We start from the raw sequence: 25,646 nt of genomic DNA, 5'->3' as shown, positions 1-25,646 counted from the left end.
ATGAGGAAAACTAAAATCAAGTGACTCTGCAAAATTGTGGAATAAACTGTGACCTCCTCATGCTCCATGTCGGGAGCTGATGTCTTTTGGTTGCTTGGGGTGAGGGAGAGGAAACGGAGGGTGGTGGCGAGAGGTGGTTGGACGGGTTTGCCTTGGCCCCTGCAGCTCGGCTGCTCAGGCTGCTCACCCAGGCTCTCGCGACTGGATTTAAGGGTGAGCTGCCTCTCTGCATTTGCTCACCCGGAGCCTGGGCGGAGCCAACCGCGCAAGAGTGGACTGTTAAGCTGGGATCATGCATGTTCCCCTCGTTTGGAATGATGCCAACCTCCTTTACTTGTAAACAAACCACGACGAAATCGAGCTTTCTTTTGCAAAACACTGCGCCACTGACGATATGAAGACGGCCGATAATCACCCCATATCAGAATCCGCAATCACACTCCCGATTGACGAAGGTACTGAACCATATTCTGTCTTCCTGCCATGGCAACAAAACACCATCATCGGCTTAGCGGCCCTCGGCGGTTGGTTCTCAAGCATCAGCAGCTTCATTTATTTCCCAGCTATCCCTTTCCTCGCAGCCGATCTCCATGTGAGCGTCCAACAAGTCAATTTGACCGTCACATCCTACCTCATCATGTCCGGTATCTTCCCATCTATCATGGGCGATGCCGCTGATCGATTTGGGCGACGCCCGGTGTTCTTGGTGGCCTTAGCCGTCTATTTTGGCGCAAACATTGGTCTTGCCTTACAATCCCATTTTGTTTTACTCTTTGTGCTTCGAATGCTACAGAGTGCCGGGATCTCGGGTACCTTTTCCATCGCCTATGGGGTGCTTGGGGATTTGTTTACGCCTGCTGAGAGAGGGGGTTACTCTGGCATCATTTCGTTCTTGTACGTCGCCCGCCCGATGTTCAAGAGATGGTAACCGCTAAACAAACTTGTATTCGCAGCCTCAACACCCCCCCCAAGCCTGGGTCCAGTTATCAGCGGTCTGCTCCTGCTTCGCTGGACCTGGCGATCTATCTTCTGGCTCCTCACTGCTGCATCCGGGCTCTGCCTAATCACGATGGCCCTCCTCCTACCAGAAACTGCCCGAAGCATTGTTGGTAACGGAAGTCGCTCGGCAAAAGGCATCAACAAGCCCCTGGTCCCTCTCGTTGCGCCGAAGACGGAGCGATTGGTCGAAAGTAGCTCTGATGCCCTAACGCGGGAAGGACACCGAAAGATGCCGAATCCACTGGCCGCCCTTAAACTGCTTCGAAATCCCGGCACTGCCATAGTTCTGGTTGCATACGGAAGTAACTACACGGTTTCGGTGTCTACTCGCGCGGTCAATTCCCAGCTGGATGTGCTATACTGCTCAACGGAAAGAACCTTGCTCTCCTTTGGGAGTACTTCGAGCTACAGTTCCCGGTTAACATTATGGACTAACTAGTAGGACTCTGTCAAGGCTTCACGTACCGTTGATGATCGCGCTGTCTAGCTTCGCAGCCATGTGTCTTTCTGGCTGTCGGTGTTAACTTTGGTAGCTGCGCACAAAATGAAGATTCACGAGTCATCCACTTAGGTAACTGGCGATGGCCGGTCGCCATACTCAAGACAACGGCTGCTCCCTGAGCCTACAGGATCATGGCAGAGGTAGGGAAAGGTCGTTAGGTGATAGCTCGAGGAAGGACACTCGGCAGAGCCATCGTTAAGAAAATGATAGCCGGTAACTTACCGTTGTTTTACGGTTTATATGGTTGGAGCAGCTTCATTTAATAACCGGGGCGGGCTTGCTGGTTAATAAGCGGGTGTGAGACTGTGAGACTTAATGATGGACGAAGGAAAAAGAACTCGGCAGGTACAGAAGAATACCCTGAATCTCTGAGGTCTCTGAAATTATCAACGCCGCGAGGAGTCAAAGTAACCAGTGCGGAGACGTGCATCTGTTGGCGCTTCGGCAGCGTTTGTGACAGGCTGGTTGGATTGTAGAATATGCAGGACAGGGGCACCAGGCTGGATTTTGACACCAGCGCCTAACGAAGCCCGTTGCCGCCAGGCGGATTCCCCGCCGGATCCTCCTGACTTTAACCCTGGACACATGAATAGTCCCGCCACGCCGGCCTACTTGTAGCCAGTAGCGTCTGGTCCTTCATGTGAAGGCAGTCAGCCTCCGACGGATTCATCATGGTAGCCGCACCGTTCTCTTGGCCCCTTAGCCGTTGGTGGGCATTGCTGATGACAGCCTACCTCTAGTGGAAACGTTTCAGGTCAAGCAGATCCGCCAGTTCGAATGACGTGCTGTCTCAGACGTCTTCCGCACCAACATACGTTGATGAACGATCAACCTCGACTCCGGTAGAGCCACCACCAGCATCGGACCGGCCTCAAGAGTATTCATTCCCCGACCGGACCCTCCAGGTGGACACCGATGATCCTGCGCCAGCGCGTCGCCGGGCCGCACTCTCCGACATTCATGCCCAACTGTACTCACCTCACCGGCGACAACGTTCGCAGGACCGTAGAGAAGACCCATTCGGGCTCGTCGTTCTACACACTCCACCAGAACGCACGATCGATGTGATTTTCATTCATGGTCTCGGAGGCACAAGCTTACGAACGTGGTGCCGCGATCGAGATCTCAATAACCTTTGGCCGAAGCTGTGGCTCCCAGTCGAGTTGCCGACTGCCCGGATTCTCACGTTTGGTTATAACACCCATTTCTCGTCTAAAAAGGAGCAGGCCTCTTCTACGATTGGTGATTTTGCCAACGACCTCCTGTTCCGCATGAAGTATGGCCAAAGTACAGCTGAGCGGTTGGGTCAAGTGCCTATCGTTATCGTTGCACATTCCATGGGTGGTCTGGTTTTCAAGAAGGCCTTTGTGCAAGGGCACCTGAACGATGAGTTCAGTGAGATTGTCTCCATGATCAAAACCGTCTTGTTCCTAGCAACCCCCCACCGCGGGACCGATCTGGCCGAAACGCTAAACAAACTACTTTCGAGTTCGGTCTTCGGCCACTCCCCCAAGGAGTACGTTACGCAGTTGGCAAGGAAAAGTCCGACAATTGATGAGTTGAATGACTCCTTCCGGCATTATGCCTCAAAGTTGCAAATATTCTCCTTTTACGAGACTCTCTCCACCACCGCCGGCCCAGTCTCTCTCATGGTCGTTGACAAGCCAACCGCTGTCATGGGATATCCCAATGAGACGCCAACACCACTCACCGCGAACCATCACAACGTCTGCAAATTCACCAGCCCCAAAGACCCGAATTATATTTCGGTAGTCGGGGCACTTCGCAGCATTGCCGATTCGGTCCTTACACCAGTCGATCATGTCGCTTCCAAGGAGGATCTCCGGCATTTAACCAGCCTTCTGGGCGTAACCGGGCCACCCGAAGAGGACCTCAACTTTGGTACCTCTGCCAGAAAACAAGGCACTTGCGAGGGGTTCCTGGGTAGTGACAAGGCGATAAATTGGCTCAACTCAAAATCGCAGCGGGTATTGTGGGCGCATGCACAGCCGGGCGGTGGCAAGTCCACGCTATGCTCCTTTGTCATTGAGCGTCTCCTTGAAGACGGCCACTACTGCTCATATTTCTTCTTCAAGCACGGCCAGCGTGCCAAGGAATTGACAAGCAACATGGTGCGCTCCTTGGCGTATCAGACTGCTCTTCAGTTGCCCGAATTCCGCAAAGCCCTAGTCGGTCTCGCCGTGTCCGGGGTTAAGCTCTCCAGCGCAGACTCCTCTACGGCATGGGATAAGCTTTTTACCTCCATCTTCGCGAGCATTAAGACGGAACGGAGCATCTTCTGGGCGTTTGACGGACTGGATGAAGCAGAATCAAGCAAACGCGTCATCGAACTTATCTCCCGCGTTGCGGATTTCAAGTCGAAAATACGGGTCCTCGTCTTCAGCCGACCGCTCGCCAGTATTAACCAAGCTTTTCATCTAGCCAAGAAGAGGATGCACATTATCGACATGCCCTTGCCAGACAATCGGAACGATATTCGTCTTATGGTGACACAAGAGATCGACTACCTCGTGGCGGGTGACGATTTCAAAGCCGCAGCCGTTGATGAAATCGTCTCCCGGGCACAAGGCAATTTCCTTTGGGCTAGCCTTGTCATTCAACGTGTGGTAAACTGCCATCGGGAAAAGCAAGTCAAGCAAGTTCTCGAATCGACGCCAGATGGCATGCAGGAGTTTTACGATCGCATGGCAGATGCCATCTTCGACCTTGAGCTGGACGAAGACAAGGCACTTGCAAAAGTCCTGCTCACCTGGGCTATGCACTCAAAGTCTCCCATCACTGTCGAAGAACTCCGGGAGATTTATCCTCAAGAGCTGAGCTCAATTATGGACCTGAATCACACCGTCAGCCAAGTATGCGGGCAATTCGTTGTGGTCAATCCACAGGGACGAGTAACGCTAGTCCACCATTCTGCTCGTCAGTATCTGGAAAAGACCAAACGACGCCTCTTCACACTAGACGCCGAGAGCAGTAATGAGGATCTTTTTATCAAATGCCTCACAACACTTTGCGACAAGGGGTTGAGGCGCAAGCTTCAGATGCTAAAGGTTCCCCGATTCCTCCTGTACGCATCTACATCGTGGGCATTGCACCTCGAAAGCAGCTCCCCAGAATCTGACAACGTCCTCGACGCACTTGTCAGGTTTTTTGGCGGCCCCTATCCACTCGCTTGGGTCCAATATTTGGCCATGAGCGGCCATCTTTCGGAGCTTTTTGGTGCCTCTAGAAGACTCACCGCGTACGTAAGAAAGCGTAGAAAGGCCGACTCTGACAAGTCGCCCATGGTCCATCGGCTAACACGCCTGCCCCTACTTGAAACATGGGCTGTCGACCTAACGAAGCTAGCGGCAAAGTTTGGCCGCCATCTTTCCGAGTCACCAGCTCTGATCTATCAGTGCATTCCCGCCTTGAGTCCAACTTCCTCCATCGTTCACCAAAAGTTCAATGGAAATCCCGCATCAACACTTTCGGTTTCCGGAGTTTCAAACGAAGAATGGGATGACTGCCTTGCGCGCGTGTCAGGAGGATCTGGCAGGGCCCTTCGCTTTGCCGCTTCACCGCTATATCTCGCCGTGGTAAGTGACGAGCCCAGGGGAACCATCAACATTTGGGACACGAAGCTCTTCGAAGAGCACAAAGCTTTCTTCTTGGGTGAGCACGTCTGGGAGCTGGCTTTCAACAACTCGGGCTCGCTCCTAGCGTGCTATTCTCTTTCTAAAACATTCGTCTGGAAGGTGGCAGATTGGTCGCCCCAAATTTCGAAGGAGAATCCGCGGCAGGAGCGCGCCATCGACTTCAGATTTGATGAACAGGACGCCCTAATGATGATCTCGGAGCAAAGAAGGGTGTACACGCTCCGGACGCGCCAAACGGGAACATCGCCCATGTGGGAACAGCTCGACCCGACATTACTCGATGAGCCAGGGGTTCCCGAGGGCACGTTTCTTAGCACACCGTCCTGCGTCGCATTTAACAACGACTGTACACAAATCGCTGTCGCCTATCGTTCATTCCCTCTTTCCATATGGACCGTCGATCCCCCCCAAATGGTCGCACGGCTCAGGAAAAAGTCTAGACACGGGCACGGTTCCGCAAACTCGTACACGGGGGACAATAAGGTTGTCTGGCACCCTTCCGGGACCGAGGTCATCGGTATCTATGGCCAGATTTTCAAATGGAGCCCCGAAGACGACAGTTACGACGAGGTCAAGGACGAAGCCGGGCTTGCTCCACACGGGCTCGCATGCAGCCCGGACGGCCAGGTGTTCGTTACCATGGACGTTGGGGGCTCTATCAAGATCTTTGATGTCGCTTCCATGTCTCTCATCTACAAACTGAGCTCTGAGGATCGCATCAACCAAATCACTTTCAGCCCCGACAATCTCAGGTTCTACGATCTCCGCGGGTCATACTGCAACGTCTGGGAGCCGAACTGCCTATTAAGGCTTGCCGATTCAGCGGCTGAGCAACTTAGTGACACCGACAGCGCAATGCTATCCGACGACTTCTGGTCCGACACGGGCGATACTCTGAGCACTTCCATCTCGTTCCCGGCTTCCGAGAGCCACGCGGAGAGTAAGCCGGCAATAACAGCGGTTGAGCCCAGCCAAGCGCCCCGTGGGCTTTTGATCGCGCACGCAAACGAAGATGGTTCCATCAACATATACGACACCGTCGGAAAGAGGAAGAAGGAAATCGCCAAGACCATGTTTAAGATGAGGGTTGAGCACCTTGCTTGGAGCCCGAAGCAGGATCATTTGGCCTACTCGCTGACCAACGGGGCCACAACCGTCAGATCTGTGCGAATTGACTATACTGGCGAAAGGACGGTCGTGACCGAGGCTGTCTATGTCGAAAAGAGATCTTCCGCGGAACGTGGGCGGTCCCGGGATCTTCTTTTCGACGGCACAGGTACCCGGCTCTTCATATGTGGGGTGAAGAAATGTCAGGTCCTCAGCATACCAGGGGGTGAGGTCCTGGCCGACTGCCAGCTTCCCGACAACGATGAGCCGACCAAGTGGCAGCAACATCCCTCCGAGCCTGATAGCCTCATCTGCGTCTCCGCGGGCTCAGCGTCAGTTTTCTCCTGGGGCAACCTCGAGAAGCGGGCTTCGATTCCCTTCGACCTATCCCAACCCTCCTCAGCCACACCCGACAACACCCTCCCAGCTGCCACACTCGACACCATCCTCGATAGCCACTCCCCGCGCTACCTACTCCTGCGCACAACAACCATGCACCACAACCGCCCCATCTACAACGTCACCGTCCTCCCCACCCAATCCATCTACGCCCGCACCCCGTCCCCCACCCCAAGCGGCCAACCCAACCCCACCACCACCACCACCTCCCCCCCCATCAAACCCCTCCCTCTACCACCATCCCTCCCCAGCAACAACACCCTCGCCCGCGCCCTCGGCATCCTCCCCGACGGCCGACTCGTATTCATCGACCGCCAACTCTGGGTATGCACGACAACGGTCTCGCCGTCATCGTCGCTCGCGCCGTCGGGGGGGGGCACCGTCGCGGACGTCAAGCGCCACTTCTTCCTGCCCCACGACTGGGTCACGGCCGAGGGCCTGCGCATGGGCCGCGTGTTGAGGGATGGGACGGTGCTGTGTCCGTGTAAGGGGCAGGTGGCGGTGTTGAGGGGGGGCGTGGGGGGGGATTGTTAGGGGGGTTGGGGGTGGGCGTTGGGGAGAGGTGCCTGGGGAGGGAGGGACTGCTTGGGATGATGTTGCATCAGGTACCTAAGGTGAACATGCGGGTAGTACCAAGAGGAGCGTGTGACGAACCTGCCTAGGATCCTATCCTGTTAGGGTTCAGTGAAGGTAATCTTGCAAAGGATGCTTAGGTTCGGTGCAGCCAAAAGGTGCACAACAATAGACTTGTCTCAACAGTAGGCTTGCGAGCTTGTAGCGAACTGTAGTTGTGATTGCTAACTGGAGAACTCCCAGAGCTCTCCAGAACGAGTGACTATATACTATCTAGGCCCCTAGGTACCTTCGTACCTCTTCCCTTGGGAACGTGAGGAACGGTGGTCGTTCTTCTCGTTCCTTATAGAGGAACCTCAGGAACGGTAGCCGTTCCCCTCGTTCCTCTGCTGATTGGTCCGGGACCCATCTTTAATGATTGGCTGGGGACGCTTCCCACGCGCCCTCCATCGGGACCTGCATGCGGCCATAACCGTGACAGAGCGGGAGGGGCAGAAGGGGTTGGACCGACAAATCACGGTTGCTGATGAACTCAACAGGCGGTTGTATTTAAAAAAAAAAAATGCTAGAAGTTGCAAGTGTGCGTGATAGACATGAATTCGAGAAAGGGAGGAAATAACCTTCAAATTATCACCGCCGTCCCAAATCTCGTATTGCCCAAACAACGGTTCAGGGGAGGGGATTGGCTAACCCTAACCCTCAGAAGTGTAATTCGGCGACATGCAACAGGAGGCCAAGTCCAGCTGTCCGTCCGCGCGCTCTGTGCGTAGGGGGACCTCTTTATAAAGAAGAATTCCAAAAGGTACTTTCGCCTTCGGGCACTAGCGTTGATTTTCCAGATCGGTAGAGCGCAGCGCTTTCTAGCGAAAGGCTCCCGTTCAACAGCGTAAAACTTTTTTTTTTTTTTTTCACTTTACAGCCGCATTTACAATGCAGTTCTGCTCCATTTTGCCGCCACTTTTGGCCGCTGGTTTTCTCTCAACACAAACAAAACAGTCAGGTGAAAGCCCCTGAACTGTGGCACAAACTCCATCCAGCCACACCTTACCCTCCTAAAATTGTGCCGGCGGCATGCTTCCGTGTTAAACCGCCGCGCGGCACAGTCTTGTCCAGGGAATGGTTCCATTGTCCATTTGTTCTTCATATACCTACCCCCCATATCGCCGGGTACGTGGCGAAGGGAAATAGCATCGAGGCGAACGAGCTTCTTACTTTTTCCCAATTTGCCGGCCGTGATTGACTTCACTGCACTGGTTCTGAGGAAATTCTAAAGCATTGCACTGGTGCCTGGCCATCCCACAGAGGCAAGCCTTGCCGGGGGTTACCAGCCGAACTGATGCGGGCTCGCCGGAGCGTCACGGGTGCCATCGATTTCCCGGCGGTAGGTAATACGCACTACAACTCACAACATGGGAAAATAAGAAACCGTGGAGCACTTCGAAGCTAACTGACAGGAAGCGGGCTCATTAGGTGCGCGACCGAAGTAAACTTCAATGTTGGATCGTACGGGGAGCGGCGTGTTCCAACCGTGGGTCGTGGAACATAATAGGAACATAACAACTTCAAAACATTTATTCTGAGTAGCGTCGAATCTATGCCTTGTACAATCTACATAGATACAGTCTTGTAATCTTATATACATCTTTCCTCAACATATACCCGGAATATCTAGGCACCCACACCCATCCTCCCGATAACCCCCCAATCGTCCTCTACGGACCGGCGGGCTCGACAGCCTGCGGGTAGTAGAAGAGATCGGTGGGATCGATCTGCTTCTTGATCTCCCTCAGGCGCGGCAGGCTCTGGCGGTAGTAGACGTCCTGGGCCTCGGTGCGGTTCATGCGCGGGTCGGCGTAGTTGACGTACATGCCCCAGTCGTTGCCGAGGCCCTGCGTGAAGTTGCCAACCCAGCCGTCGAGGAAGGAGAAGCCGTTGGCCGGGTAGTCGCCGAAGAAGCTGCGGTCGTACAGCTCGTACAGGAACAGGTTCTTCTTGGGGTCGCGGTACGCGTACGAGCCTGCCTCCTTGGGCACCTTGGTGATGGCTGAGTTGGGCCCGCCGTACAGGTCGATGATGATGAACCAGGAGCGCGTGTTCAGCCGCGCCACCTTGGTCCAGTAGTCGGCCACGTTTTGGAGCACGTCCTTGGGGAGTGCGGGGGTCACCAGGCTCTTGGAGTAGAAGGTCTCAACCTGTTTGCGCGTGTTAGTGTTGTTCTCGGTGTGCAATATTGATCAAAAGGACGGCCCATACCTGGTTGTACGGGCGGGTGATGTCAATCTCGGCGCTGTAGGCGTAGTTCTTGAACGCTCCCATCCAGTCTGTCTCCTTGACATCCGACAGAGTCACGTTCATGGTCTCGAGGAGTGGCTTGATGGCGGCCCTCAGCGAAGTAGCGTTACCGAAATACTGTCCTTGCAGCTGGGTGCCGGAGCGATCGCCAAGAACGCGCATGTTCATCTCCTCCGGCATGCCACCAGCTCCAAGCCATTCCTGGATGTCGCCCCAGCCCTTCACGATCGCCGATGAGTTCGACCAGGGCAACCGGATCTGGTACACGGTGACATTGGTCGGCGCGGCGAAGGTCTTGAACTGGAAGGATGTGACAATGCCGAAGTTGGATCCGGCACCCTTGAGAGCCCAGTAGATGTCCGGGTTCTCAGTTTCGGATGTGTTTACTGCAGTGCCGTTGGCGAGGACAACGCTCGCGCCGGAGATCCAGTCCACCGCCAGGCCGTGAGAGTGGGAGCTGAAGCCAAAACCACCGTGCAGCGAGTGCCCGCCCACACCCACACTATGGTAATGAGGTTAGCACTAGAGACCAACGGTGTAAAACAAACTTCGTCAGGCGCTGGTAAACGTACCCAGGGCAGGTTCCGTGGCTGAAAGCCCTCTTGCCCTGCTCATAGATCAACGTCGCAACGTGGCCAAGGCGCGCGCCAGGCTGGACCGTCGCAATCTGAGTCTCGGTGTCGAGCGTGACATTGTTCATGCGGTCGAGTTGCACGACCAGATGGCCGTCCTCGCCGCCAAGGCCGAACGACGCATAGCTGTGCCCGCCCGACTTGGGGTTCACCTTGACGCCCGCCTCGGCGGCGCACAGGACGGCAGCCTGGATCTGCTCGACCGTGGTCGGGACGGCGATGGCCGCGGGCAGGTAGGGCAGTCGCTGGTTGAAGGGGTTGACGTCGAGCTCCCAGTCTTCCGAATCCGGCTCGTCAACCGGGACCTTGGCGGCCTCGAGGCATTCGTCGAGCGCGGCTCTCTTGGACTTGGCATGCGGGGCGGCGGCGGCCAAGACGGCTGCCGTGGTAGAGAGAGCGAGTGTGAGCCGCATGGTGGTGATGTGCAGGCCGAGTAACGTAACCCTACTTTGGAAGCTGGTACGCTGCTTGGGCGAGCCCTGGGGAGCAGAGGGACTCGGGAGCCTATTAAGTTGGATGCCTTTATTAGCTTTCCTCGGCTCTGGGCCCCCACACGGAACATTCTACGCAATTATCCATGCGGCAATGCCACGCGGCTAGGACGTCGTCAGCCCAGGATCAAGTGTAACCCAAGACGACACTCAGCCGACGGTGCTGTCGACCGGACTGCCGATGTTCCTGGAAATGTGGTTTGAGATACAGGAGACAGAAATCCCGAGCCAATCATTTTGCAACCAAGTGGGCCGATAAAGTAATCCTCCAAGCGAAACCGCGGAAGATCTGCGCCATCCTTCGAGGGGACCTGGTACTCGGAAGGACTTGGCGGCCCCAAAGAGAAAATAAGAAGCAAATCACTCTGGGGAGAGAGGGTGCAGAGTGGATAATAAATAGCAAAGCCACCAGTGTCCATAGAGAAATTTCGATGCCTGTGCCATGCTCGTGCACACGGCGAGTGGAAGGCGGCCCGATCGTATTCCTTCGTGCTGTGGTGCGTGGGGAGATCATACCAATAGTTAGCTACCTGTCTGCTAGTCCTGTACGTGTAGATATCAACTTTGCGGGCTTCAGGGGCATGCCGGGTATCCGAGCTCGGCCCGGCCCGTGGTTGTAATAACGAGGGGGCGTGGATCAAGTCTCAGCGGAGGGCCTCCGGGTGTCAACGGCGTGGAGGAGCTTGTGAGGTTGATCAAGACGGACATCTTCCCTGCAGCGGTTTAATGCTCGCGAGCAACGGAGCTAGTAATGGTAAAAAGGCGGGCAACTCCCTGTTTTGGCGTCGTCTTCCCCGGAGAGTTCAACTCAATGTCAAACAACTCCGCGCGTCAACTGTTGGGTTATCTGACGCAGATAACGCCAAGCTCATCGAGGTCACTGGCGGGTTTGCTGATGCTGGTTCGGCACTTGGACGGCATGATGCAAGAAGCCATGCATCCGGCACTGGCTTGCCTGCAACTTAAAACCGGGCGGCCTGCCGTGCCACGTTGGGAAACAGCGCTGTGAAGCATAGCATGGAGGGTTGCATGGCTGGAAACATCATGCCTTTCTTCACCAACTCGGACATGCCGTTGCGAATCTTCTGCAGCTCTGCCCCTTTTTGGCAGACAATCAGCACGATCGTCGATCCCAGATCGAGAGAAAAACTTGACGGAAGCCTAAATGAGCAAACTCAACTGCCGTGAGCCAATTGTGGGCAAGATGGTCTGTATGTTTGACGCCACATCGCCCCAGGGAGCTATGGCTTCGGCATATTCGCCTGCAATTCGATGGAATGCAAGGACAAGGTTTCCATGGCGGTCAGCCGAGGGCCACAAACAACACCATCCCCACGAAACGGTCTCGACTCCGGCGCTGTTGGTGGAACTATCGGTTTTTCGGCTTGCATGGCCATGTCGGCCCGTGTCTGTGATGCCACCATGCAGCATACTTAGACTCGGGCAACTTTGATATGAGACAATTCCGCTAGTATCACCCGCCAACTTTTGATCTTGGTGTTCTCTCTCCGCGTTCTCATGCCCCATCCACTCGTGTCGAAATAAGCTTCCAACTCCACAGCCTTCAGCCACTCAGCGCCGCTCCATCAGCTTGGTTGATACTGAAACATCTTCCTGCAAATCACCGGGATATATGCCCTCGGTACTCAACACAGGCTGGTCGCTGTGCGTTCTTGAGTGAGACAACTTGGTGGAGCCCAATTCCACACAGGCAGATCTCAACTACCCGCCAATGGTGCGGATGATCTTGTGCCTGTCTACGTCATGCTATTGAGCTGTAGTGAAGTTTGATACAGTCAAGTACGTGCGAGGCCGGCTCGTTCTGCTCACTTACGGCCCGTCCTAATGTAACCTAGCACATTTAACACTCACTCCAAACACCACAAGAGTGATGAGATTCCTCCTCCCGCGCCAGGAACCCAATCCCACACCGTCACCTCCCGGCCTTCCCGCAAACGGTGGATTTGACCCGAATGACTACTGCGCCCGCCGCCTCGCCGGGCTCGAGACCGGTCCGGCACCCACCATCGGGCCCGGCACCGCAGCCTCCATCTGGGCCCTCTTCGCCCTCGCGACCTCCTTTATCGTCTTGCGCATCTACTGCAAGATATGGCGGTCGCGCGGGATATGGTGGGATGATCTGGTCCTGATCATCAGCTGGGTATGTTCCCCCCTTTTTCCTTTTTCCGAGTTATCAACCACCCCAAACCTGTCTCACTCCCCAACCTAGCCCCCTCTCCTAAACCTCCCCCCAAACCCAAACTAACCCCCCACCCTCATCAAAACCAGATCATGTTTCTCGCCTCCAGCACCCTCTGCCAACTCGTGATCAACCTCGGCTTCGGGCACTTCCCCTGCGACATCCCCCCCGCCTCCCACCCCCTGATCGCCTTCCAAGGCGGCGGGCTCGGCTCCACCTTCACCGTGCTGGCCATCGTGTGGAGCAAGACGGCCTTCGGCATCACCCTGCTGCGGCTGGCGCGCGACCGGCTGCGCTGGGCGCTGGCGTGCGTGGTGATCGCGATGAACGTGGCCATGGGGCTGCAGGCCGTGTTTGTGTGGGTGCGCTGTAGGCCGGTGGAGAAGAATTGGCGGCCCGGGGTGGAGGGCAGGTGTTGGGAGTTGGGGGTGAGTAATGGGTATGCGGTGTTCTCGGCGGTGTTGTCGGGGGTGTGTGATGTGGTGTTTGCGTTGTTGCCGTGGTTTTTGGTGTGGAGGTTGAGGATGCGGAAGAAGGAGAAGGTGGGGGTGGTGGTGGCGATGAGTATGGGGGTTTTGTGAGTTCTGGTTTTCTTCACATCGCTGTTGCTCTGGAGTGTGAATGGTTTCTTGACTAACAAAAGTGGTTTGCAGTGCCGGGATCACTTCATTTGTCAAGTCGGGACATATTCGTGAAATGGGGTCCAAGAACTTTACTCGTGAGTTTCCCCATCTCCATTTTCTGCATCTTCAACGAGTTCTAATGGTTTTAATCGTCTCGTAGATGACGGCTGCTACTTGCTAGCCTTGGCCACGGCCGAGATCGCCACGACCATAATGGCGTCCTGTATCCCGGTTTTGCGCGTCCTCTTCCGCGACCTGCGGGACGCCACGCCCACCGAGATCAGCGGAACCTTCGGCCTGGAGCACTACCACTATCCCAAGTCTGACAGCACCGGCGTGACAGCGAAAAAGGTTGCCCACAGCCCAATTGCGATTGAGGCAGCCGCCCCTGTCGAAAACGGGCATGACGAAAACACACAAGCCCCAAACCAGTCCGACTTAAGGCGTAGTCAGACGACCCCCAAAACCTGGAGAGCTGTGTGGGACGTTGGGGAAAGTGTCAGGCCACGAACCAAGTCTTTGACAAGAGGATCGCCGCCAGATAACGCAGCTCCAGCGGCACCCGGTGTTCAGCCCGATGATAGCAGTCAGAGGGTGTTAGTGTGTGTCTCGGGCCGAAGTACACCACCCGAGGGCGCCGCAACAGAGGGGGTGATCGTGCAGACACAGGAGATTGAGATCAAGTACGAGGGAAGAAGGCCCCGGAGTGGAAGTTCAGGGGGTTATGAAATGGGCAGAATTGAGGTTGGGGGGGCGATGTGATGTTGTCAGACGCCAGTAGGGATATCTTCGGTTGTTTGACCGCAAATGCTTGAGGCTTTGTGAATCTACTGATGCTAATGATGAAAATGAGAATGGAGCAACGTGTTTGGTTCGGTTCCACTAATGGAAGGCCTAATTACTAGAATTCTTCATCGATTAACCGAAAGATGCCCCTCTACTATCGTCCTCAGCTCTGCCCCTGTCCTGCCTGCTGCTGCCCTTCAGGCTTGCTGCCAGTACCCGTACTATCCTTGGCCTCCTGTTGCCTCTTTGCAGCTCTATCCTTAGCCATTTGCTTTCTACGACTTGTCAGCTTCAAATGTGAAGACAAAAAAGGGGTGGATAGGCCCACTCTTTGTCTCTGATCCATTGGTCCTCGAGCGCCTTTTCACGATCCGAAAGGGGGTTCGGGTTCATCTTGAGACTTTGAGAACAGAAACGGTGAAACTGGCGGGTGATAAGTTGAGGGTGTCACGGTGGTTTTGCTGTGAAAGTCCTAGGTTGGTGAGTGACTGGGATTGTTAAATTCTAGTGGAGGCCTTTCTTGGGTTGGAGTTGGGCACAAACTCCGGCTGAACAAGGCCTGGCATTTGGGTGAAGGTGAGGGGGTCCAGATGATGTCATTGTCGGTTACTTGGAACCACCATGCATTACTGCTTGGAAGGATAACAGCCTCCGAGACCCATGTGATATTCTCCAAGCTTCAATCCCAACCATGGACTGTTTTGGCCGGCCTGGCACGAACCCGAGTACCATAGTAGCCGCCTTTGGTTTCAACTTCCCCTACAGAAACTCGCAACGGAGATCGTCCGAGTAGCTAAGAAACAAAGAGATCAGGATATATTTGTACAGATACCTAGCTACTTTGTGCTGTTTGATGTCCAGATTCCCACGCCTTGGTTACGCTGCTCGGAGTGCTTTTTAAAGCCTCAATAACTGCCCGGGCCTCAGGAAACACCCCTGTCCAGCATTTCTCAATAACGGCCCCAACTGCCCCGAGGGATGTTGTTTCTGGAAAATGCTGCTTTAGGTACCGAGCACGGATTTCCGTGTCCTCCAACCCTTTGTAAGGGGGGTGGCCGGTTGTTATCTCATAAAGCACGCAGCCGAGGGCGAAGAGATCAGCCCGGATCGACAACAGAGGCCCTGGAAATTCGTGGTTCTCGGTAACGACGACCAGCATCGGGGAGCCATCTATCGACGACCCGGCAAAGTCGGCCACTCTGGCGTCAAGGTTGCCATCGAGGAAAATGTTTGCGCAGGTCAAGTCCCCGTGGATGATACCGGCGTCATGAATGAATCCGATTGTTTCGGCAACCTGCATAGCCCAGCGCAGCCGTTGTTCAGAACTGACTTGGTTCTCTCCAAGGTGCAATCGCAAGTTGTGGTTCGGGGCGTACTCAGAGCGAATGCCAGACTCGAAGATGCCGTGGTATGAAAGGAGCCCTCGATGACCACCGCGCTCTTTAAACCTCTCGTATACCTCGCGCTCTCTCTGCAGACGCTGAAGACATTCGTTGTTGGTATGGTTGAAGGGGGCTTTAATCACGGTGTTGGAGGACTCGTCGAGAACAACCAGGCCCGTAGTTCCCCAGCTGACAACGTCGGTCAGTCCGAATCCCGAGGATATCGGATATCGTCGTCTGCATATTCTTCCGGCATTTGGTAAGAACTGTGCGTGGAGCTCGTCGCATTTGACACATCTCTGTCAGCTTTGTGAAGGTTGACGTGAAGAAAGGGAACGCGGGTCGCGGGGATGTGCCCTAGCCAATCGACATTGCCATCACGTGAATTAGGAAATACGATTTCCGCTGTTGGTTCCATGACGAAGACCTGTTTGTTCCAGCTTTTGCGGGGAACTTCGAACTCTGGTGGGCACATGTATAAACTTGAAGGGTGCCGAGGCCGCGTGCAAGTCAGCCACAGGTAATTCCTGTGTGGTCCATTTAAACACAGAAGGAATGCGATATGCAATTATTAACAGGTAAGTCATGATTCGTAAGATGCTCTCCTCCATGTCATCGCCCTGCCGAGCCGAGATCCCCCCTCTGCACAGATGCATTCTTCTCCAACGAGCTCCCGGATTCCCCTTCGTCCGGTACTCGGGGAGAAAGACCATTAACCAGCGAATTCCACTGCCGCATCTGATTCTCGACGTGCGTCCCGTTGGTAAGGTCGTCAAGAAAACTGTCGGGTGACATGTCGCTGCTGCTGCTGGTGGACCGCAGCACACCCCACGACTGCAGCAAGCCGTGTACAGGCGCCTTGAGCGTTGGGAGGGAGGTCGCCAACACGCCAATGGTCAGTTCCATGCCCCAGAGGAAGTCCTGCAAGGCGTTGATCCTGGCCGTTCCTTTGCCAAGATAGCCCATGATCAGGAGTAAACGCGCGATGGCGATACCCGTGGCACCCATCCCAGCGGTCATGAGACATCCAATGAGGAATTTCTCGTAGAATGGTCGGCGGAGGTTGCGGATGAAGGTGATGGGGAGGATCGAGATGGTGAAGTCGGACGCTATTGTGAAGGCTAGCGATAGGGGGCGAGCCAGGGTCAGTAAGAAGTCACGCCGTGGAAGAGGATAAACTCAGGATCGCAAAGATAAAACATGGTAACTAGACTTACCGCTGTAGACATAGCCATAGATCATAAAGTTTGGCACAGGGATACACTTTGCTGTTGGTGTCGGCGCCCACCGAGCCGAGATGGGTTGGCACATGACAAGGTGCATGGTGGTGCCCACGACAAGCATGCACGCTTGAACGGTGATGACGGTCCCGAGCGCCAGCTTCCACGGCAGCGAGTTCTTGAGACGGAGGAGCAGCAAGGCGGCCGAGATACGGATCACGTTGAGCCCCCACACCCAGAGCACTCCGTCTGCCACGATCAATGGGCCCATAGTCCAAGGGTCTGGGACAAACCCCTCGATGCCCCGGCCGTAATGGTACATTGCCACGTCAATCCCATACCAAGCAATAGTCAGGACCTGCCAAGATGTGTTAGCTACATATATCGATTCCACAACGGGACGTTCTTGACCCGGCTTGTCCTCGAACCCAAGACGGAACCAGCAACCGCTGCAATGCTTAGCTTCGGGGATGAGTGGGTCTTACCAGAGCGAAAACGAGCGTGTAGTCATCAGCGCCAATCCGCCACGTTGGCCTAATCCTCCAGTAGATGCGGAGCCCCGTCGTGATGCATGCGATGCCCAGGAATGTGCCAACGGGGGCGAGCGGGTACGCTTCGAAGACGGTACCAGCGGGGACGTCTGGGTCTGGCGGAGGTCCTTGAGAGGCCATGATTGTCTCGTGGCCTCAACGGCCGGCTTGCGAGATTCCGACCGTGTGGTTTTCAACAGGATGCGTGGCCCGTAACCGGAGCGTCGAATCGACCGAGGGAACCGTAGGTACCTAGTTAGCGAAGATCTGATCATGGAGAGATTCGAGCTGAGTGGGGATCCCGGATTCACATGGCGAGACGTGTATTCATAGACAAGAACACGGACTCAACCAACTGCATCGCATCGGACCGGTGAAGAAGGCCTGGGCCTGTGTGTCTGCTAGAAAGGGTGTGCAATCTCGCTCGGATGCGGCTGATGTGGCGAACCGCAGAGCCGAGCAACCCTCTCTCCACACAGGCTGCTTACCCGGTAACCAAGCAGCGAGCGACAGATCTGCTGAAGTTCCATATTATCCCCCAGCTGTCGCTCCATCGCAACCCTGCCGCCCTGTCTTCTCAGCTGCATGTCAACGATTCGGGACAAACTTTCCCCAGACCCTCAAGGCAACATCGCCATTCTCATGGACCCCAGTTGCTCTCTCGAAAGTTCTCTCGCTTGCCGAGACCGAACCTTCAAAGCTCGACATGGGGCGGCAGGGGGAACGAGCGCAAGGGGCGGGAAGTGGAGGGCGAAAAAAGATGATAATTGGTCCGCTTCTAAGTCGACGCACCAACGCCGGGTTCGTCCTCCTCAAACCCCGCTCCGCGGAGTTGAGGCTGTTGCATCCGTCAGCACGTTTTTGTGCATCTGGTCTTCGCGGGAAACAATATTGCTGGTATTGCAACGCCGCTATCGACGAGGCCTGTCTAGTTTCGCGATGAACAAGGGAGGCATCAACCAACAACCAACAGGGGGGGTCGGGGTATAATTCACGGATGTCCCCCCACGGCAACGAACGGGTGGGACATGGTAATTTGAACCGTTGCTTTGCCTTCTGAGATCGTGATTCCATCGCGGGGTTGTGCGCAAAAAAACAAACACCTTTCCCATCGTTGACTTATTTGCACTCTCTCTTCCGAGACATCCCCCCCCAATCAACACCCAGAATGCGAACATCCCTGACAACGCTGTTCCTCTGGGGCGCAGGCTCGGTTGCCTCGGTTGTGTGTGCCAAGAGCTGCTCGTACGGGGATGATCCTCAAATCATCGCCCACACGGGCGTGCCAGTGGGAACCGAGAAGATGTACAACGGAGGTCAGATTCTACCGTGCTTCCTTGCCGAGTCGGGAAGAGCCGAAGCAGCGCGCTAACACGGGCTGCTCTCTTCCACAGTGAATCTCTACATCTCCAAGCCGTCGTGTAAGAGCCCCAAAGTGGGTGTCTTGTATCTCACAGATGTCTTTGGCATCCAATTGGCCGAGAACAAGCTGTAAGTGGTCCAATCGAACAGGCAGACTGTAGGACGCCGTGGGTGCCACCGTCAAGCCTCGTCGTAAGAGTATCAACCGGAGAAAATAGTGACTAAGCATCATCTTCATCATCACAGCCTAGCGGACTCGTTCGCCCGAGCGGGTTTCTTGGTCGTTGCGCCGGACATGTTCGACGGCGAGCCGGCCCCCTTGGACTTTGACACCCCCGGCTTCAACGCGACCGAGTTCACCCTCAAGCACGGGCCCAACGCGACGGATCCCATCCTCGCCAAGGCAGTGGCTTACCTCAAGACCACCGGCGTGGAGAAGATCGCGGCCACCGGTTACTGCTACGGCGGCCGGTACACCTTCCGCGTGCTCGCTGCTGGCGGCGTTGACGTGGGCTTTGCTGCCCACCCGAGTCTGCTGGAGGATCCTGAGATTTTGGCTATCACAGGTCCGATCAGTGTTGCTGCCGCTGGTAAGACTTTTATTCACCGTTTATCCTTCTAGTTGTCTATGCTATGAGCTCCCTTGTTAACATCCCCTCCCATAGAAACCGACGTGATGATGCCGCCCGAGAGGCGCCCGGAGATGGAGGCTCTGTTGCTTACCGCCGCTCAGCCGTACCAATTCACCCTGTACGGCGGCACCTCTCACGGATTCGGTGTACGAGGGAATGTTTCCGATCCCCAGCAGAAGTTTGGTAAGGAGACCGCTTTTTACCAGGCGGTTCGGTGGTTCAATGCTTGGGCCGGTGGCGCGCTGTAAGGGGCTTTGGTTTAGACTTGCGTAGAGTAGACCGTTTCATTTCTTGAAAGCGATTTGAAGTATTGATTTCACTGGCAATTGAACCCAGTTTTGATAACCCCTTTTACAACCCTCTTTCCGCTCGTCAGTAAACAACCCCTGAGACTTCTCAACCACCAAACCTCGCAAGCTCCTACAGCCGCCCCAATTCCTTCCATCTCTCTCAAACTAACAGCAACAAACCACCAACTTCCCTCCCAGCCAAACTCACGACACACTCGTCCACTTCTCCAACGCATCCGCCAACCGCCCCCACACCCCCCCATTCCACCCCCTCACCACCTCCCACTCCCCCTCCGGCAACAACAACCTCAACCACATCAACCACGCACCCACCACCAAATCCGCATACATCGGCACCGCCCCCTCCAAAAACGGCCCCTCCCCATCACCACCCTTCCCAAACCACCCCGCCAACCCCTCCAAAGCCTTCTCAAACTCCCCCATCTTCCCCACCCTCTCCTCCCCCACCACCTTCAACACCTCCCAATCCTCCCCCAGCCCATACCTTGCCAACATCTCCCTCTTCGACTGCTCCGCCGTCGCCGGGTCAAACGGCATGTAATACCCGACGAGCGGCGCGCCATGCGCGGCGAACACCGCATCCACCTGGGCATTGAACGCGCGGTGCAGCGCGACGGTGTGCGGGGGGAAGAGCGGCGGGGTGGACGGGTAGTGGGTGTGCAGGTGGAGCGCGATGTCGAAGGAGTCGCCGAGGAGGGTGTTGGTGGTGTGGTCGTGGATGATGGGGAGGGTGGGGAAGGCGCTGCCGTCGGGGTGTTTGCGGTTGGGGGGGAGGTGGAGGGCGGCGCGGGTGGAGGGGATGGAGGGGAGGGGGATGAAGGTGGTGGTGTGGGGGGCGGAGGAGAAGCTGAGGGCGAGGCGGGTCTTCCAGGGGTTGGGGGCGAAGGGGAAGCTGGAGGGGCCTGAGCCGATGTCGTAGAAGGTTATGGGTTGGGAGGACTTGGGGGTGGACATGGTGAAAGGGGTCTGGTGTGGATTGGACTGTATGTGGCCTATCAGGGGTTGAGGTTTATTTGGGTGGTTGCTGTAAGTGGCAGATCTGAGATTGCGTGCTTTGGAGTGTGGAAGTTGTGCTTGAATAAAGGATCAGTTAAAGAGACAGGAAGTCAGCTCTTGTTATGAAGTCAAGAGAGTTCGATGTAACCCAATCTGTGAAAAGCAACTCAACTGGGTGGCGACTGGTTTGTGCCCAACGGCACCCGCAGCTGAGGTGGTACCCACTATGATTCATGTTGATTCATTATGACGGCACGATGGTGTGGGGTAGACCAGTAAGGAAAGGTTCAACACAGCTCCAATTAAGGGGTTTCTACTTCGGAAGCGAATTGGATGGTTCCTGGTTGCAGCCGATCGCTCTTTGCCACCCATATACAAGCACACAAGCTAGAACACCAAAGTATGTCTTCGGTAAAGGACAAGATCAAGATAAATGGCCACTAGAAATAAAACAACAGCTTCCGATCTCCACTTCCCCCTTTAACTCCTCACCTCCAACTCATTCAGCATCACCCTCGGATTCGGCGCGGCCCCCTCCCTCGCATGCTCATCCTTCCACACCACCTCCACGGCCTTCCCATCGGCGTGCGTCTTGCCCGATTCCCACGGGGTGAAGTACTGCCGGCGCTGCTGCTGGTCCTGGTGGGCCGGGAACATAGTCGCGTAGAACTCGGTCCAGCCGCCCATGCGCACGCGCACCAGGTTGTACTTCTCCGGGTCCCGCACCGACTGCTGGTACGTGTCCAGGTCCGCGCACGTCAGCGTGATCAGGTTGCTGCCGACTTCGCCGGCCGCGTATTTCTTGACGAATTCTTGGAGTTCGGGGAGCGGGAAGGATTCGGGGATGTTCATGTCGACGGGGGAGGCGTTGGATAGGCCGTGCTCGATGCTGTTGTACTTGGTGGATTTCATGGCTTGGTAGATGTTGCGGAAGGCCGGGCTGGCGGGGAGGTCTTGTGCCGCTGGGACGGGGGACAGGTCCGAGGCGATGGGCATGCCGCTGCGTCGGCCGTCGGCGGAGGCGCCGCAGGGGATGCCGTCGCCGACGTAGCCCTCGAAGGTGCCGATGCCGGGGCAGATGACGAACTCGAAGTCCTCGCCGTACGTCTTTTTGATGCTGTCGAGGTGCGCCTTGATGGTGGCGTTGGGCTGGCGGATGGCCTTGACGCAGAGGTCGACGCAGGTCTGCACCAGCCAGTCGCCGAGCTTGTTGACCTCCTCGTCACCGCTCCCCCACTTGGGCAGTGCCAGGGCGGCGTTGCGGAGCTCAGAGTAGCGCAGCCCGCGTTCTGAGGCGTCGGCCGTGCCAGAGAGCTGGTTCTCGAACGGCTCGATCATGTTGTGGCCCCAGTCGCAGATGAGGCACTTGACCAGCTCCTGGAGCGTGACGCGCGCCGTCTCGTCTTCAAATACCAGCTTTTGGATGGCGTACAGCGAGTCGATCGTGTTGGAGATGCCCACACACAGCGGCGCCATGATGTGGAACTTGGACCCGCCGTTGGTCAGGTCCCGGCCCTTCTCGACGCAGCCCTGGATTAGGACCGAGAGCAGCGGCGAAGGGCAGACGTTAGCGAGGTTGCCGTAATTGTCGAGCATGGTGTTGTAGCACTGGACGACGAGCCACTCGAGCTGCTTCACAAACGTGTCCTTCAGGTCCTCAAAGGACTTGAACTCCTTGGCCCGCTTAGACCGGAACGTCTGCTTCAGCCCGCGCAGCTGCTCCGGCCCGGCCGCGCCGTATGTGGAACCCTCGTTGAGGGTCTGCTCTAGCGCCAGCAGCGGCGCCACGTTGTTGAAGGTGAACTCGGAAGCCCCCGCCAGCATGGGCTCGTAGCAGCCGTCGGCGGCGTAGTCACGCGACCACTTCAAGTCGACCACGTTGGCTGTGGCGGAGTCCTTAAGTGCAGGGCAGAGCTTGTCGTCGTTGTACAGGATCGGCTGGGCACCGCCGGACAAGATCCCCTTGGCTGCCTCGTCAAGGTACTCGTGGGGAATGTCCTTGTGTACGCGCAGGGACAAGGTCGGCGCGTTGACGGGGATACGCCGGGCCGCCTTCAGGCAGAGCATCGTCACGGCGTTCGCCCCGCACTCAGGTGTTGCGCTGTCCGTGGCCTTGTAGCCTCCGACGGTGATCTGCTGCACCCACTGGTTGATGCCGCCACCCTGTGGGAAGTTGCCGCCGACCCCGCAGACCGACGTGGTGCCGTAGGTCACGTAGTCGTAGATGAAGGCGCGGTTGACAAAGGCGTTCTCGCCAATCTTGACCCAGAGGCAGTCAATGATCTCCTGCGCACTTTCAAGCGCTGTGTCATGCTCCTTGGCTAGGAAGGGGTACAGGATCTGATCGAGACGTCCAAACGGCGTGAGCTCACCCACCAGGTGTAGGCAGCAGTGGAACGAGTAGATGAGTTGAACAGCGTCGTGGAAGCTGGACGGCGCATCGTCGGCCAGGCGGTTGAGTCTGGCTGCCACGTCTTTCATGTTGGCCGCATCATCCGGCGCTGCCGTTGCTGCTGCGGCGGCTGCCTGCTCCGCGATCTTGGCCCAGTTTCGCAAGTAGCCCTGTACGCCCTCGAGAGAGATGATGCAAGACTGATAGAAGCTTGCTGTGGCACTTGCTTGGTCTGACACCTTGGCCAGCTTGCCCTTTATGTCTGCAATCATCTTCTTCAGCCCGTCCTGGACAAGAAGCTCGTATCCTGGTACGATGTGACCCATGGCAGACCACTCGTTGAGCGAGCACTTCAGCCAGGCGGCCATGGTCTCGTCGTCGGAAAGATAGGGGACCACTTCTTTACCGCGGCCGAGGGTGAAATCCGGGATGACGCCGACGATGAGTTCCTTGGCCTCGATTCGGAGCAAACCGTTGTCTCGCGCGATCTGGCTCTTTGGGTCCGAGAGCAACTCGGCCAAGGTCTTTTGGTTCGCCATGCCCTTGCGCACGGCGATCGGAATCGTGGCCAACTTGCCCTTTTGATCGTCCGAAACCAGTGTGTCCAGGTGTGGCAGCCGTGGAAAGACCTGTTTCTTCATCCAGGAGTCGCGCCAGTGCGAGAAGGTCCTGGCCATCAAGCTGAGCAAGCGCCGGCTGGGGGGGTCTCCCTCCTTGTACCTGCCCTCGGCCATCCTATGAAGGTAGTCTTGCGAGTTGTAGAAGAGGTAGTCGTTGTTGGGACTGGTCACCTCCCAATGGGGGTCCTCGTAGACATCCTCGGGCCCAGTGACGGCAGCCACCTTCAGCTCCTCGGCGGAGGGCACGTACCAGTAACCCCCCGAGACTCCGTGCACCACCGACATGAGCTTGTCGACTGGCCTTTCGGGAACGTCGCCGATCAGGTTCTGGAGGATGTCCTCGAAACGCTGCTGGTCGTTGCAAAAGGCGACAAACATGATGCCCTTCTCCCGGCCGGCGTGTTCACGGTCCGAGCCGTACGGCAGAGCTTGCCGGAGGAGCTTGAGCTGGTCGCCGTTGTCGTTGCGGATCGCTGCACGGTGTACGTGCGAGTGGACGGCATGCTGGGGCAGGGCGGCCCCGTCCGGGTTGCGGCCGATCATCTCGTCCTGCGTGTCGGCGGCCTGGGTGGCGATGCCCGGCCAGTCGAACTCGAACTTTTGGGTGAATCCGAAGCACGACCCGGCGAGTCCACCCCGCGTATCTATCTGGTCGACGATGATGTCCTCGGCCAGGCTGATGGGGTCGTTGGGGTTGGTGATGCCGTCCAGATAGCGGCCGCCCATGATCCTGGTGTCTTTGCGCTTGCCCATCTTGACCTCTTCCATCTTTGTTGACAGGTCATGAAGCTTTTGATGCACGGAACCGACAATGGCCTCCGCTATCTTGTGGCTAGGGGCCTTGACAAAAATCAGGACATCTCCTTGGTCAAGGGTGAACTTTTTGAACCGGTCGATGTTCTTCGTGCTAATGGGGATCGACCGAGTCTGCCATGTGCCCCATAACTCAGGGGAGAAAGCAGCAACGAGGCCGCTCCCAGGGTAGTTGTCGACAATGTTTTTGCTCAGCTCGGCAATAATACCGACGATTGCCTTGTAGGTCTCTTGCCCCTTATCCTTGAGGTAGAGGGTCAGGGCCTGCCCGAACACGGCCCGCATGAGCAGACCGCGTTGGGCACCCAGTAGGGCGTCATCGAGCCGGCTAGTCTTCGCCGCCATAGCTAATTCAAACGAGAAATGTCGAGACGTGAAGAGCCAAGGTACCTGACCGGCTAGAGTGAACTATCAGTCTGGGATAGTGGGAGGTTCGGGTCGAGAGGGAAAGGGATGGCCGTTCCCCTATTTATGACTGCTGGCTTTCCTGCAGCCCCAGGCTACGATTCATCCTCAGTCACCTCATGCCCTCAAACTTCTTTTCGTCAACCCGCCATAGCCGACCATAACGTTGTGGAAGCGGGGAACGGGGATGTGTAACCTATCGAAGCTCCCGTAAGCACCAGCGGACACCGAAGAAGGCGCCTCTAGCGGCGAGCTGAAGCAACATGCGTCGGCCCTGCATATAATTATGCATATGGCGAGCGGAAACTGCGCTTCAGCTGCTAACTCGCAGCACCACTTTCCCGATCTGTACTCATACATCCCGGTGGCTAGCTGACTTCGGGCGTGATAGATTGACAGTTGTTCAAGTTCTGGTTAACATCATGATTCTCAACACAGGCCATGACAATCCCCATCCGTACCCCGCTGATAGTATCATCCAGACTGTGTCTGGGGCGTACGCACGCGCCTACATGTACTTGAGACTTGGCTTTCCCGTTTTCAGTAAACGCTGAGTGCACGCTCTTTCAAAGAAGTGCCTCTTGCACGCCGCCATGGGGCTGAACCTTGACGACTCGAATACATATTCTTCCCCGACCCAATGTAAATTGTCTCCCGATCCACTACAAAGATGTGCAGATATTCCACTCGGCGGCATGGGATGTCTCAGGGCCTCCTCAGTCG

General features: G+C 56.2%; 9 protein-coding genes across 9 annotated transcripts; 4 read left to right on the top strand and 5 right to left on the bottom strand.

The window, feature by feature from the left end:
* Window positions 1-394: 394 nt before the first annotated feature.
* F5144DRAFT_485419 (major facilitator superfamily domain-containing protein) lies at window positions 395-1,438 on the top strand (the record flags this gene model as incomplete). The annotated part of the gene is made up of 2 exons (XM_066785497.1): window positions 395-912; window positions 973-1,438. The coding sequence occupies 2 exons, from the start codon at window positions 395-397 to the stop codon at window positions 1,436-1,438; spliced, it is 984 nt and encodes a 327-aa protein (XP_066645438.1).
* Window positions 1,439-2,025: 587 nt separating this feature from the next.
* F5144DRAFT_569778 (uncharacterized protein) lies at window positions 2,026-7,199 on the top strand (the record flags this gene model as incomplete). Its single annotated transcript, XM_066788720.1, has 2 exons — window positions 2,026-2,175; window positions 2,242-7,199. The coding sequence occupies exons 1-2, from the start codon at window positions 2,173-2,175 to the stop codon at window positions 7,195-7,197; spliced, it is 4,959 nt and encodes a 1,652-aa protein (XP_066645437.1). The 5' UTR covers window positions 2,026-2,172.
* A 1,749-nt stretch (window positions 7,200-8,948) lies between these two features.
* F5144DRAFT_547154 (uncharacterized protein) lies at window positions 8,949-10,573 on the bottom strand (the record flags this gene model as incomplete). Its single annotated transcript, XM_066787456.1, has 3 exons — window positions 8,949-9,428; window positions 9,490-10,030; window positions 10,101-10,573. The coding sequence occupies 3 exons, from the start codon at window positions 10,571-10,573 to the stop codon at window positions 8,949-8,951; spliced, it is 1,494 nt and encodes a 497-aa protein (XP_066645436.1).
* Window positions 10,574-11,947: 1,374 nt separating this feature from the next.
* Window positions 11,948-14,236, top strand: F5144DRAFT_486774 (uncharacterized protein; the record flags this gene model as incomplete). Its single annotated transcript, XM_066785570.1, has 5 exons — window positions 11,948-12,014; window positions 12,541-12,794; window positions 12,941-13,428; window positions 13,505-13,569; window positions 13,656-14,236. The coding sequence occupies 5 exons, from the start codon at window positions 11,948-11,950 to the stop codon at window positions 14,234-14,236; spliced, it is 1,455 nt and encodes a 484-aa protein (XP_066645435.1).
* Window positions 14,114-14,852, bottom strand: F5144DRAFT_569770 (uncharacterized protein). Its single transcript, XM_066788719.1, has 2 exons — window positions 14,589-14,852; window positions 14,114-14,535 (listed from the first exon to the last, which is right to left on the bottom strand). The coding sequence occupies exons 1-2, from the start codon at window positions 14,651-14,653 to the stop codon at window positions 14,424-14,426; spliced, it is 177 nt and encodes a 58-aa protein (XP_066645434.1). The 5' UTR covers window positions 14,654-14,852; the 3' UTR covers window positions 14,114-14,423.
* Window positions 14,841-17,533, bottom strand: F5144DRAFT_510149 (uncharacterized protein; the record flags this gene model as incomplete). Its single annotated transcript, XM_066786531.1, has 4 exons — window positions 14,841-15,635; window positions 16,339-16,751; window positions 16,860-17,220; window positions 17,348-17,533. The coding sequence occupies 4 exons, from the start codon at window positions 17,531-17,533 to the stop codon at window positions 15,093-15,095; spliced, it is 1,503 nt and encodes a 500-aa protein (XP_066645433.1). The 3' UTR covers window positions 14,841-15,092.
* A 938-nt stretch (window positions 17,534-18,471) lies between these two features.
* F5144DRAFT_207598 (dienelactone hydrolase family-domain-containing protein) lies at window positions 18,472-19,735 on the top strand. The gene is made up of 4 exons (XM_066782984.1): window positions 18,472-18,708; window positions 18,787-18,883; window positions 19,001-19,344; window positions 19,420-19,735. Exons 1-4 carry the CDS (start codon window positions 18,561-18,563, stop codon window positions 19,632-19,634), a joined length of 804 nt encoding a protein of 267 aa, XP_066645432.1. The 5' UTR covers window positions 18,472-18,560; the 3' UTR covers window positions 19,635-19,735.
* F5144DRAFT_611756 (uncharacterized protein) lies at window positions 19,731-20,944 on the bottom strand. The gene is made up of 2 exons (XM_066791703.1): window positions 20,182-20,944; window positions 19,731-19,983 (listed from the first exon to the last, which is right to left on the bottom strand). Exons 1-2 carry the CDS (start codon window positions 20,649-20,651, stop codon window positions 19,881-19,883), a joined length of 573 nt encoding a protein of 190 aa, XP_066645431.1. The 5' UTR covers window positions 20,652-20,944; the 3' UTR covers window positions 19,731-19,880.
* A 229-nt stretch (window positions 20,945-21,173) lies between these two features.
* F5144DRAFT_547148 (pyruvate formate lyase-domain-containing protein) lies at window positions 21,174-24,863 on the bottom strand (the record flags this gene model as incomplete). The annotated part of the gene is made up of 1 exon (XM_066787455.1): window positions 21,174-24,863. The coding sequence occupies one exon, from the start codon at window positions 24,861-24,863 to the stop codon at window positions 21,174-21,176; it is 3,690 nt and encodes a 1,229-aa protein (XP_066645430.1).
* Between the last annotated feature and the right edge of the window lie 783 nt (window positions 24,864-25,646).

The sequence above is a fragment of the Chaetomium tenue genome, assembly GCF_020726465.1.
Source record: "Chaetomium tenue strain MPI-SDFR-AT-0079 chromosome Unknown F5144scaffold_3, whole genome shotgun sequence".
Taxonomy (NCBI): domain Eukaryota; kingdom Fungi; phylum Ascomycota; class Sordariomycetes; order Sordariales; family Chaetomiaceae; genus Chaetomium; species Chaetomium tenue.
The sequence above is the reverse complement of the archived record's forward strand: the minus strand, read 5'-3'. Positions and strand labels throughout refer to the sequence as shown.

Excerpts from the sequence above, each read along its gene's own strand:
- F5144DRAFT_207598 (XM_066782984.1), top strand. The coding sequence starts at position 18,561 with ATGCGAACATCCCTGACAACGCTGTTCCTCTGGGGCGCAGGCTCGGTT. Across the intron at positions 18,709-18,786 it reads CGAGAAGATGTACAACGGAG|TGAATCTCTACATCTCCAAG; the intron begins GTCAGATTCTAC and ends TCTCTTCCACAG. Across the intron at positions 18,884-19,000 it reads CAATTGGCCGAGAACAAGCT|CCTAGCGGACTCGTTCGCCC; the intron begins GTAAGTGGTCCA and ends TCATCATCACAG.
- F5144DRAFT_611756 (XM_066791703.1), bottom strand. The coding sequence starts at position 20,651 with ATGTCCACCCCCAAGTCCTCCCAACCCATAACCTTCTACGACATCGGC. Across the intron at positions 19,984-20,181 it reads AAGAGGGAGATGTTGGCAAG|GTTGTTGTTGCCGGAGGGGG; the intron begins GTATGGGCTGGG and ends GATGTGGTTGAG.
- F5144DRAFT_569770 (XM_066788719.1), bottom strand. The coding sequence starts at position 14,653 with ATGAACCCGAACCCCCTTTCGGATCGTGAAAAGGCGCTCGAGGACCAA. Across the intron at positions 14,536-14,588 it reads CAATGGATCAGAGACAAAGA|AAAGCAAATGGCTAAGGATA; the intron begins GTGGGCCTATCC and ends GACAAGTCGTAG.